This window comes from Trichosurus vulpecula, chromosome 7, assembly GCF_011100635.1.
Source record: "Trichosurus vulpecula isolate mTriVul1 chromosome 7, mTriVul1.pri, whole genome shotgun sequence".
Lineage (NCBI taxonomy): Eukaryota > Metazoa > Chordata > Mammalia > Diprotodontia > Phalangeridae > Trichosurus > Trichosurus vulpecula.
The window spans coordinates 85,589,993-85,603,495 of NC_050579.1; the positions used below are offsets into that span (position 1 = coordinate 85,589,993).

The 13,503-nt window shown below is 40.0% G+C and overlaps 1 protein-coding gene across 18 annotated transcripts in view; it reads right to left on the minus strand.

Annotated features, from left to right (window-relative positions):
* The window catches only part of AFDN (afadin, adherens junction formation factor), a 169,763-nt gene extending 156,676 nt beyond the window's left edge, over window positions 1-13,087 (minus strand). For all 18 annotated transcript variants that reach the window (XM_036768951.1, XM_036768947.1, XM_036768945.1 and 15 more), the window contains exon 1: window positions 12,898-13,087. In XM_036768951.1, coding sequence (XP_036624846.1) covers window positions 12,898-13,005 — 108 coding nt within the window. In that variant the 5' untranslated portion in view covers window positions 13,006-13,087. The remainder of the gene's footprint in view (window positions 1-12,897) is intronic.
* Between the last annotated feature and the right edge of the window lie 416 nt (window positions 13,088-13,503).

Sequence of the window (13,503 nt, forward strand, 5' to 3'; positions counted from 1 at the left end):
ATGTATAACTTCGCATTGAATTAATTTATGCTCTAGTCAAGTCGTGGAGAAGAATTTTGACCAATGGAATGAATCATGAGAAAGAAGAAATAGAACCAAAAAAAAAAAAAACAAAAAAAAAACCCAAAAACAAAAACAAAAGAGAAGCAGAAAAGGCGAGCATGTAGTGTGCCTCAGTCTGTATTCAAACTTCGCAGTTCTTTCTCTGAATGAAGATAGCATTCTCCATCATGAGTCCCCTGGAGTTGTCCTTGCCCCTTTAGGTTGCTGAGAGAAGCGCAGTATGTCAGGGTTGGTCCTCACGGAATCCACATATCTGTGGCTGTGCACAACGTTTTCCTGGCTCTGCTCCACTCACTCAGCATTATGTAGTGTAGGTTTTTCCAGGTTGTTATGAAGTCTGCATCATCCCCATTTCTTATGGCACAATAGTATTCCATCACCTTCATATACCACAGCTTGTTCAGCCATTCCCCAATTGATGGGCATCCCCTTGCTTTCCAATTCTTGGCTACCACAAAGAGAGCTGCTATAAATATTCTTGTACATATGGGTCCTTTTCGTGCTTGTGTGATTTCTTTGGGATACAACCCTAGAAGTGGTATTACTGGGTCAAAGGGTATGAACATTTCTATAGCCCTTTGGGCATAGTTCCACACCGCCCTCCAAAATGGCTGGATCAGCTCGCAACTCCACCAGCAATGCAACAATGTTCCAATTTCCCCACATCCTTTCCAGCATTTATCATTCTCCTGATTTGTTATTTTAGCCAATCTGACAGGAGAGATGTGGTATCTAAGAGTTGTTTTGATTTGCATTTCTCTAATCAGCAGCGATCCAGAGCATTTTTCCATATGCCTGTAGATAGCTTTAATTTCTTCCTCTGAAAACTGCCTGTTCATATCCTTTGACCATTTCTCAATTGGGGAATGGCTTGTATTCCTATATATTTGGCTTAGCTCCCTGTATATTTTAGAGATGAGGCCTTTATCAGAGATACTAGTTGCAAAGATTTTCTCCCAATTTTCTGCTTCCCTCCTAATTCTTGTTGCATTGGCTGTTTTTGTACAAAAACATTTCAATTTGACATAATCAAAATTATCCATTTTGCATTTTGTAATGCTCTCTATCTCTTGTTGGGTCATGAATTCTTTACTTTTCCACAAATCTGATAAGTAAACTATTACCATATACCAAAATAAAGTCAAAATGGGTTCATGATTTAGGAGTAAAAGTTGATACTCTAAGTAATTTGGGAAAGCAAGGAATAGTTTACTGGAGCCAGATTTTAAAGGAAATTAAAAGCCAAACTAAGGAGGAGTTTATATTTTATCTTAGAGACAAGAGGGAACCACTGAAGCAACTTGAACAGAGGTAAGACCTTTGCTTCAGGAATGTCAATTTGGTAGCCATGTGGAGGACGGATCTGTAAAGAGAAGAGAGACCGGAAGCAGGAAAATCAACTAGGAACCTAGTGCAATAGTCCAGATGAAAGGTAATGTCTAAGTAGTTGTGCTTAAGTTTAACATCTTTTATAATAAATCATTTAAAATATATGTGTATGTGTGTAACAAACACAGTAAGTGTTTTAAATAGCTTTTAAATACTTCAGTCCATTCATGCTTTTTTTATTCATACTTTTAAAATAATTGTTTGATGCATTTTCAGTTTTCTTTCTTAGGTTACAGAATTCAAAAGAGAAGCAGTTACAAAGAAAAAGATGAATCGCTTGTCAATTACATTGTGGAGTCTACTTTCGTCTAGGTGCCAGCTGAGCTACCGGCCTCTGAGCCTTCTTCCAACTCCTGAGATTCTAGAACTCTAAGGGGCCAAATCTAATAAGATGAAATTTAAAATCCTGCATTTAAACCCAAAACCTCTAAGGGCCCATTCAACTCTTGAGAATATTTCTAACATACAGAACAGTCTATAACTCTGCTTCCTCATCATCAATCCATGCTTTAACCCCCAATTTACTGAAATTACTATCTCCAATTCTCATTCTCATGACTCCACAGCAATTAAGTTGAAGATCCCCTTCTTCTCAAAAACTCCTCACCCTTTTTGTTCTGTGACAATTCTCCTATGACCACCATTATTAATTTTGCTGCCTCAGCTTCCTTTTCTCATGTTCCCTGCTGTAAGTCTTTTCTTAAGAAGTCTGTCCTCCCTTGATGATCTCATCCACTTCAAGGTATCATCACTTCTACAGGGATTAATTCCCATATCTATTATCTCTAACCTAGTAGAATGTAAGCAGGTCAGGGGCAGGTACTCTCTTTTATTTTGCTTTTGTATCTTATCAGAAAGTATTTGTTGGATTGGAACAAATCTCTTGCCAGTTCTTTACACAAGGATGGGGAATTTTCAAGTGCACAGTGAAAAAATGGGCATCTCTATATGTATATTACATTGTACTTCAACCTGTCTAAAAACCAATTATCTTTCATCTTAAAAAGAGTTTCTCTGACTTCACTATTTTTATCAAAAGCACTACAAGCATATCACTTGTCCAAACTTACAACCTCAGAATCATCTTTAACTTTTCCCTTTCCTCTCTCCACCGCATGAAATTAGGTTACTAAGTGGTATAGATTTTTCTCTCTGTAATATCTTTCCATTCTCTGCCCTGGGCCACCATCCAGAGGGCTTCATTACACCTCATTTCAAAGTGTTACGAACACCTGATTTCAAATCCTAACTCAGACATTCACTAGCTATGGCAAGTCACTTAATTCTTGGGATCAGTTTCCTCATCTGTAAAATAAAGATAATAATAGCACCTACTTCACAGAGTTGTTGTGAGGATCAAATGAGATTAAATAAAATGCTCTGCAAACCTTAAAGCACAATATAATGTTAACTATTATTATTATTATTATTATAGCTGCCTAACTGAGCTCCACAAGTTCTTTCCAGAATCCCCTGTACCATTAGATCAATCTTTCTAATGCACAAGTCTGATCATGTTAATCAACTACCCAGAATTTTTCAACAGCTCCCCACTACCTACAACAAATGTCTAAATTCCTTAATTGAACATTTCCTAACATGTATTTTATGGTCAAGACTCAAATATACGCTTTCTGTACAGGTTCCACATTCCCTGATCTATGCCTCTGCTCATGACACTCCTAGACTAGCCTCCCCCCCATCTCCACTTATTAAAAATTCTACCCAGCCTTCAAAGCCCAGTTATGTATACTGAAAAGAGGCTTGCCTACGTGTAAGAAAATCTCAGTTATATAACCCTACCTGACTCATTAAGGTCCCTACTACCTCTAACATGCTGTGTGTGTCTTAATGATCTTAGGCAAGTTACTAAACCTTTCCTCATCTGTTAACTGAGAAGGGCTGCCCTATACTCTCTAAGGTTCCCTTCTTGCCCAGTTTTAGAGTTCTCTAATTCTAGGATGTACAGGAATGAAAAACATTCAAGAACTGCAAAAAGCCAAGAAGCTGGGGACAAAGGCAGAGTGGTAGAATGGAAAAAACACTGACTCTAGAGTCAGAAGATCTGGGTTCAAATCCACCCTCAAAAGCTTTCTGCCTATTTTTTTGCTAAGTATAAGTTGCTTAACCTCCAAAGGACATTTAACTAGAAAGCCTCTGAGTTCCCTTTCAGCTCTAAATCTAATATCCTGTAATTTATAAGGTGAAGACTTGATGTCAAACTTGTGAGTCCATTGACTTCATAGGATAGAAAAGTACCAGGAGATTTTTTTTTTAATTCCACTTTATAACACATCCTTCATCCTGGAGAGATGTCTCACAAAATATTAGCGGCATACGTAAACAGCAGAAACCTGAGATATACATGAGCTCTTAAGGTGATTCTTCTATGAAGTCCTGGTCTAATCACATCACCTCTCTTATTTAATACCTCCAGTGGCTCCCAATTGCTTCCATGATCAAATATAAAATCTTCTCTATTTTAAAGCCTTCAAAAACCTGGTCCTATCCCACCTTTCAGGTCTGCTTACACTTTACTCTCCTCCACATACATTATGATACAGAAACACTGGTCTGCTGTCTCCTTGCTGTTCCCTAAGACCACTCCTTCTCTTGACCATGCCTTTACATGGACTGTCCCCCCCATGCCAAACCTGCAAAATTCACTGTCCTTGAAATCTCCGCCTCCTAACTTCCCTGGCTTCCTTCAAGCCACAGTTAAAATACCACCTTCTGCAAGAAACCTTTCAGATACCCATCAAGGCTACTACCTTCCCTTTGAGATTATTTACAATTTATCCTGTAAATAGCTTGTTTGTACATAACCTTTCTGTAGACTGTTTCCCCCATCATATTGTGGGTTACTTGATGGCAGGGATTGGTTTTGCCTTTCTTTGTATCAACAGCACTAAGCACAGTGCCTGGCACTTATTAAGTGCTAGTTGACTTTGAGTAATTTTTATAGTGACAGATGTATAAAACCCCTTTTCCTATAACAGATGTTTTTTCATATAAGTAAATTGGGATACTTGCCTACCAAACCTAAAATATCCAATTTCAACTCAAAACAATTTTCATTCATGACTGATAGCTGCAAATTAAATATGAAACTTCAAATAATCCCTGAAATTCTCATGTAAGTTGTTTATATAGTTAAGGAAATACTTTTCATGTTCATCAACTCCTAAACAATGTTTCACCTCACTTAATATATGTTAAATTAACTGAAGCAAAATTAAAATACATCCTTCAGAATGAGGTTTGAAATTTTCTGTGGCCAGATCAATCTTACAGTTTTGTTTTGTTTTTTAAATAAAATAAAGGCTCAGCCAGGTGATTTGGTTTAGGCAACCAGATACCCAGCTGGCTGTCAAACATCTGTTTGCTTCAGTTCAGCTGCATAACACAACAAATCTTAAGAGAAAGCTTCCGCACATGAGCAGAAATCCTTCTGCTTTGGCAGAATGCTCACACCTGCCTGTCAACTAGCATGCGTGCAGTCTGTCTAAGCTTGTATCACTGGTTCTCAAGACTCTGCTACATCACTGTTAGTTACCACATTCAGACCTGGAGAGCAAAAAACTGGGTTCAAATTTCCAATGTTCAAAGGTCATATAGTCTACACTGTAACTGGTCTATAATTCATTGTCATGCTCATACTGCAAGATTTCTCTCCTGAGGTCTACCCTTTGAAGTCCTTCTCATTACCCTCTAATTCAGATGCCTCATCCATGAAGTCTTCCCAGACATTCTCTCTACCCAACCCCAGCATAAGAGATCTTCCTCTCCTCAAATTTCTCATAATACTTCTTTAACTCTTCCTTTTATCAATTACTTGCGTACAATGCTTGCATCTCATTAGAATTTAAGCTCCCTGAAAGTGATATCCATCAAAGTTCCCAGTCCAACACAACACCTTAGGCAGTTGGTGCTTAATATCTGGGGAAAAAACAATGCTGACTTAACATATGCTTCATTTTAATCACTACCCCCTTCATTTATAATACTCCCCACCCCAATTTCGGATCATTTCAAACCTAGTAAGTGTTATCCCAGAAACTGAAACAGCAAATATCAAAACAAAATCTAGCTTGGCCCAACCTTAAAAATGTCCAATTACAAAATCACATGAAGTTAATCATATATCCTTTAAAGAAAAATTCTCTAGCACATCACACTCCTATTTGTCAAATTTTTAACAAACTGATGTCCATTACTTCATCTAAAGTCATACAAATAGATTTTATAGTTTCACTTCAATCTAAGTATCAAGCAGTATTAAATTCCGTAGATAAAAAAGTGCTCAATAAATAACATTAAGGGTTGGTTCTTTCTTCCTTATCCCTCCTACTTAACCATTTCCTTCATTATCTTTTCCCCCCAAGTCCTTTCCCCTTCAAATTTCTCTGACTGTGGAGGGCACCACCATGATCTCAGTCCCCCAGGCTTACAACCTAGGACTCATCGTCAACTCCTCGCTAATTCTCACCCTCCACATCCACCTCTGTTGCCAAGACACACTGATTTCATTGTTGCAACATTTCTTGATTTTCCTGGTATTGTCACCACTCTCTTGCAGGCCCTCTTCTCACACTTGGTCTACTGCAATAGCCTGATGATTGGTTTCCCTGCCACAAGTCTCTCCTAACTCCAGTCCATCCTCCATTCAGCCACTAAAGTGATTTTCTTGGACTTTTAGCCCTACTCAGTAAATGCCAGTGGCTCCTTATCACCTCCAAGATGAAATATAAAATCTTCTGGAGTTAAGACTTTGATAATCTACTTTCAAGTCTTCTAACACCCTGTCCTGCACTCAATGATCCAGTGACACTGGCCTCCTGGCTATTCCTCTCACAAGACTCTCCATTTCTCAGTTCCCAGTATTTTCAATGGCTATCACCTGTACCTGGAATGCTCTTCCCTCCTCATTTCCACCTTCTGACTTCTCTGGCTTCCTTCGGACCCCAGCTAAAATCTTACCTTCTAAAAGAAGCTTTTCCAGATCACTTAAATCTAGTGCCTTCTTTCAGTTTATTATTTCCTATCTATCCTATATAGCTTGATGTATATATACTTGTTTGCATGCTGTCTCCCCCATCAGACTGTAAGCTTTTTGAAGGCAAGGACTGTCCTCTGCCTTTTCTTTAAAAGTTAGCACTAATCCAGGATCACCTCCAGTTGCCCCGACCATATCTTGCCACTGGATCCAGATGGCTGGGGGGGGGGGGGGGGGGGCGGAGGCGGGGCAGCGCGAGTACAGCTGTTAACTTTGCACAGCCCTGCTGCACTTAAATCCAATTCCCTTGCAAGTCAAGACATCACCTTCCCAGAGTTCTGCTCCTCAAGAATGAAGGTTAAACAACAGCTAGTTGCCTGAAACTTAGTAGGTGCTTAATGACTTAACTAATCTCCAAGAATCCCACACTTTCTCCACATTTCAAGAGAATGAGCAGATTTTCTTTCATTACTACTGTTAGTCTGCTTAACACTAAAATAAAGTTAGTTCTATTAAAGCCTATGACTTTTATTATGGTAAAAGTAACTTTTTCCTTAGCCTGCATTCTCATTCAATTTAACAATTTTGTATTAAACATTCTTTTAAGGGACTATTAATTTTATCAGTTTTTCTTAACCGAAAAACAGTCATAATTTTTCATCTAATATTATATGATGAAATAAAAATTGATACAAATGAATTGTAAACTGTATACAAATGTTGTTCCACCTCTGTTTTGAAGACAGGGAATGACATCATGGGGTGATGTCTTAACTTGTGCATGAATTAAGTGAGGCAGAGTTGCCCAAAGTCAACCTCACTCTCTCTACCCAAGTCCAGTGGCAAGACAAAAATCAAGATGATCAGGATGCAGTAGATGACCTTGGCATCTTCAATGTCTGACCAAGCTTCACTTCAGCCGCCTTCATGGCCCTTTGAACAAACTGTTCTCATCTCCTCATTCCTCTGGCGGGGTAGAAGGGGTGAAGCACATTTGAGGCCCATCAGTTATCCTCAACCTGGTTTAGTTCCTGCACTGAGGAAGTTTCACTAGGGTGTGGTTGCTGTGCATACTATAGCTTCTCACAGTCACAGGTGGATGAGCAGCCCTGAAAAGGACTAGGAAAGCCCTTGTACCAGAGGTGCTACTCCACCCTGAACATCCCATACATCCCAAGTGTATACAAATAACTTGTAAGCAAAAGTAAAACATTTCAAGAGGCAAAATGAATATGGAGGATTTATAACCACATGAGGTTCCACTCATTAGGAAATAAAAGACAGAAATGGTCAGCCCAAAAGAGCAAAAAAAAGACTTTGCAAATAACAATTTAAAAATAGAGCACTTCAATTTTTCAAACAGTTTCAAATTCAGGGAATCTATACAATGTTATAAAACATTCACTGCCTTAGGATAGGTCTAAAAGCTAAATTCAGCTTTGTAAAGTCACTCAAATTACCTCACTTTAGGGCTTCCTACTCCACCTCAGCTGACAAAACCCTAAGTTATTTTTCACACACCTCTTCTACGGGTTATATGACTCACCACACTACTTCCTTTAATGCATAATCAGCATTGCAATACAAAATAGTCAGCTGTAAAAATATATCAGTATTGAACCAGGTGCTCATTTTGATTGGGTTAGTTTTCCAAATTTAATGTGTAAAATGGGACAAATTTACGTAAAGATGGCAAAATTACATTTAAGCTTTTAAAAGATCTCTAGTGGTCAACCACCAAGAGTAATATTTGATTAGAATGAGTTCTTAAAGTGTAATTATTTTTGTAAATCTAGTAAAAACCAACACCAAACCAAAAATCTTAAGACTTGCCTAGGCAATGATTTTTTAATTTCAATTAAAATTTTAAAGAAATACACTGTGGTTTCCCCTCAGGGAATATTCCATAACATATGTATATATAAACTTTTCTAAGGCTCCATATTCATCAGCAAGAATGCCTATCATGAACCTTCCACAATAAATTCAACTCTGTGGTAAAAATTTAAAAAAGAAATGAGTTAAATTTACATAATTAATTACATGTAAGAAAAGGTCAACAAGAAAACATTTATAAAAATCAATGGTTTTTGTTGAGCTCTAGCTTTATACAGAAGTCACTACATTAAGTCATTTTAACTACTGTCACTCCTTATTAAAACAATTTAAATTAGGAAGACCATCCATTTAAAATCCGAAATAATACAGGATCCAAAGTCAAGTAAAAAGTAAAACTATATAATAATAAAAGTATAAGCCAACTTACTTATTCCTAAAATATCTTTCCAAGACTAATTTCTCTTCTCTTTTGTGTTTGTAAAGTCAAACTCCTTCAGACTAAAAAGTGAATGCAATGCTAAAAGTTAAGTACACCATTTTCCCAAAGATTATAGTTGAATCTGTAAGAAACATCCTCAGCATCCCTAACCCATCCGTTTGCCTAATTCATTGAAGGCCTAACTATAAATAACCAATACTATCATAGGATTTTTTCCAGCAAATACACTAGCTACTATGCTTGAAGAAGTAGCAAGCTAAAGGATGAATGGCACTGGGCCACACAGGAATAACCGATGCTTCCTTTTCGATACAGCCTTCTCAGTGAATCTTGAGATAGCATGATGGTAGTTCATTGTTTACAGACCTATCAGTCTACTAGACATTTACTGTGTGACCCTGGTCAAGTCACTTAAACATGTTTGACTCAGTTTTCTCATTTGTAAAACGAGCTGGAGAAGGAAATGGCAAACCATTCCAGTATCTTTGCCAAGAAAACCCCAAATGAGGTCATGAAGAGTTGCACACAAATGAAAAACGACTGAACGACAACTACTAGAGACTGAACTGAGATCACCAACACAGAGCTAAATAGCCATTGAAAGGTGATTTTCAGCTACTCCAGATGAACTGGATCTGAACTTCTGACCTTAAAAAAAAAATGTTTTCGAAAATGAGTACTATAACCTAGTACTTTGCCCACGTAGACTATTAAAACCTACTCACATAAAAAGTCCAGTATATATTTTAAAACTGGTCAACTTCTAACAAAATATTTGGCATTTAAGTACTCAACAAATTTAAGTGTAATCTAAAGCCTTCCTTAAACCTACTGATAGGTTTAAGATGTTGGGGCAAAAATATCTACTAACGTCGTAATGACAAAACTGAACTAAGGAAAATTTAAGTTTAGCAAATGATCATTTGAATAATTCCTAATTGCAATCTCAAATTGTGATTTAGAGTCTATAAAATAAAGCCAAAATTTCAAGACCCAGGGGGAAATGGGAGGCAAAGGAGATAGCAGTATTAGTCTAGAAAAGGAGTCCCATTTTTCTGTCATAAATAGACTAGTCCTTAAATTGTATGCCTTGCTCCAAATATCTAAATAACAAATTTCCCCTAACGTTTATCCCTAAGCAAAAGATAGACCACCAGAAAAGCACAGCACTTTTATCTTTAAAAGTACCATATATCCTAATGAATGTTTGTTGGCTTACAATTAAGTTTGCTGGATGAATTTTGTTTTCAAAACAAAAACTGCATTCAAATGTGTTACCTTTAAAACAGTATGGGTTACGAAATTTCATTCTCATTTTTGATGTTACAAAACTGCTAAAAGAACAAACTAAATTCTCAATACAGATTAGTAATCATTAAAGCAGCATATTAGTTTTGAAATTGAAAAACTCATTTTATCAACCAGAAATGAAACTTGAGCTATATTAATTTTACTAATGACAACTAATGTACACAGTTAATAAAGTATCTAATTTGGAGTCACAGAGCTTGAGTTCAAAATTACTCTACCTGTGTGATCTTCAAAAGGTCACTCCATGTCTTAATACAGAAAATGACTTTATGCTCTCTTCTTCTAAAAGACACTTATCATCAGTTAGTTTATAATAAGGTGATAGTTTTATTTAGAAACTTAACCCGTACAATTAAAAATCATTTTATTGTGCATGTAAGTTAATACAACACATGAATTAAAAGCAGACTTTCCATAGATAGTCTGAAATATACTGTTCTCTTAAGTACTCAGGTCAAGAACAATAAAAAGATGGGTCTGGAAAATGCTAATTGCTAATCCCTACGCTGCAGTCATCCAAAGGTGGCTGTCTTTGGGACTCCCACATTGACAAATCCAGGGAAATTCACTTTGCTGTCAATCCAGAAAAGAAAATTACAAAGTTTTCTCATGCATAAATAAAACAACATATTTTCATGTAAACATTTTGTAGTGGAAGGCTAAGTTGAAGCAAAAGAATCATATCCACAAGATATGTAAAAGCTAAACATAAATATCATAAAATGAAATATATTTTAAAAGATTGGTGAAAAGAGGAAAAATTGTCACAATCACATTCCCAATACATACTTTTCAAACTCAAGAGAGCTGATTAAATAATAACCATGTCTAAGATCCTTCAATTCTAAATTCAAAAACAGACAATCTGTTAAAACCTCCCAACAGACTAAACATACTATATAGGCAATGAGTGGACTCAGTTACATAACAAAAAATATTCTGAGGACTCAAACTTTTAAGGCTTTAAGTAGTACTTTAAAAATTAACTATTCGAGTTCACCTGAATAAGTGTGTCATTAAGTCTAATTTACAAATGTAACCTGTTTTGCAGGTCCTGTTACCTTTTTCTAATCATATCCAGAACTTAAGCTCAATTTCAATATGATTTTGTGACTAAAACAGCTGTACCTGAGTTTCTCTGAGTGGTCTTTATTAATAAACAACCACATTCAGGGCTAGGCCAAAAACAAGTGTTAATTTCCTTCTTTTCTCTGGGAACATGCACATGATCGGCCTCCACCCTATGAGCAAGAACTATGCAGTCATGGACAACAGGAACATAACTACCTACCAAACCCTCCCCCCACACTTTCTATCAAACTATACACTTTGACCTGCCAAAAGATGGGGGGAGGGAGGAGGCGGAGTCAATGTTACGCATTTCTCTGGCAACCAAAAAGCATACAATTGAGAACAAAGAAAACCACACCTTTTCCATTAAAAAAAAAAAGTTAACAGGCTCTCTTTTTACTGCTATCTCTAAACTCCCGTAACTAAAAATCACGGTATTTACTTTACACTAACCGTTGGCAGCCTCGAAGTTTTCAAACCCATTTGAGGCAAAACACCCTGTTCCATCACGCCCTTTTAAAAGTGACAAGGATAAGGAATTTCAGAAAGTTAGTTAAACACACCAAAACAGCCAACAGGCTGTAGCTAAGAGAGGTTTAATCAATTCTCTACGAGTCCAAAAAAACTTTCCACTTGGTGGGGCGGAAGGTTGAGAATACTTTCCCTGGGTTAGTCTTTTACCTCTTAATTTTACATTGTTTTTAACACATTCTGTTTTTGTTGCCTCAACCAGAATAGTATTTCTGATTGAAATAGTTAGTTGGCAGGTTGGCAATTCCCTGGTTTTTCGTTAAGATAGAAGAAAAAGGATCTGGTTTATCTTCTGATTCCTAAACTCAGCTGTCCACAACCCCAGACCCGGAGACCCACCTTCTAATCAACCGACAGGATTCCCGTTAACTCGTAAGCTCCTCTAGTGCCAACCACTGGGAGATGGGGGGGAGGGCAAAGGGGGAGGGGTGTACGTGTTTCCCAAAAATGAGATAAAGCTGGGTGCCCTTTCGGGTGCCAAGAAGATACAGGCACAAAGAGGGGAGGGAAGAAAATTAGGAAAAGTGAAATAGAAATTTTCTAGAGGGGCAGGCACATGTAGAAACAGGACCGCAGCTAGCCGGAGATGAAGTAAAGGAGGACCATCCCACATATGAGGTTCAAAGATGAAAACCCGAATGGGGAGGTGTGGAGGGTTGGGGGCGGGGGGCAGGAGGAGGGAACAGATAGAGGCTTTTTCGTGGGTGGTGCGGAAAACGGGAAATATCTAGGAATTAGAGGGGGATGGGGGAGGGGGAAGCAGGTGAATTCTATAGAGCTTCAGTCCTTTTGACAAAGGGATAAAAGAAGAAACACGGGTCACTTTCAGGGGTGGGGGCAGGTAAAAGGTGACACCCGGGTCAGATTCTCGGGAGAGAAAGGGAAAACAATTTCAGGTTATTGAGGTCTAGAAACGGGGGGGAGAGGGGGAGGGTAGGTTTCGAGCAGAGGGGAGCGGTAAGAAGAGGTGAAACTCGGGTGGTTGGCTGGGGGAGGGGGCACGGGTCCGTTCCCGGGGAGGTGTACGCCGAGTCAGTTTCCTGATGGGGGAGGGGAGGGGGCGTCGGAGTCCCCGCCCCCCACGGCCGGGCAGGGCGGCCGGGGCTTCCCAGCGCAGGGAGGCGGCGGGGGTAAGAGGCGTGAGCGAGGAAAGGAGGCGGCGAGAGCGGAGCCGCACGGGCGCAGGGGGCCGGGCTCCGGCGGCGGTGCGGCCTGCGGGGAGCCCGGGGTCGGGGGGCTCCGGTTCGGGGTCACTCACCTCGGTGGGCTGGCTGATCTCGAACAGGTCCAGCCGGTTCGCGTTCCAGTGGTTGATGATATCGGCCAGTTTCCGCCGCTCCTCCTCCCGGCTGCCAGCCGACGACATCCTCCCTCGCCTGGCTCTCCGTAGACCCGAGCCGCTCCGGCCAACAACAACGCCGCCGCCGCCGAGGGCTGCGAGCTGTCGCCTCCTCCCCGGGGGGCCGGGCCGGGCCTTCCTTCCCCGTCGCCCCCCGCCCCTGCCGGAGTCTCGGGGCCACCCCCCTTAACTAGCGCCTCCCGCGGGGCCGATGCGCCGCCGGTGGGGGTGGGTCCGTCCCGCGGGGAAAGCTCGCGTCCCGCCGTCCGCGAGGGGAGGGGGAAGGAGAAAAAAAAAATAATCCAATACAAGAGCGAGAGCCGACGGGCTCCGGCTCCAAGGCGTTCCGAGCTTGGGGCTGGGCTGCGGGTCCGACGTCCGCGCGCCGCTCTCGCCGGAGCTGGTGCCGCCGCCTCCTTCCTTAGCCTTCGCCGCGGGCTTTCTTCCTTCACCCGCCTGGGTGCATCTAGCGCCTGCCTTTTCTCTTTCTCCCCCTTCCTTTTCCCCCTCCCTCCCCACCCCTTT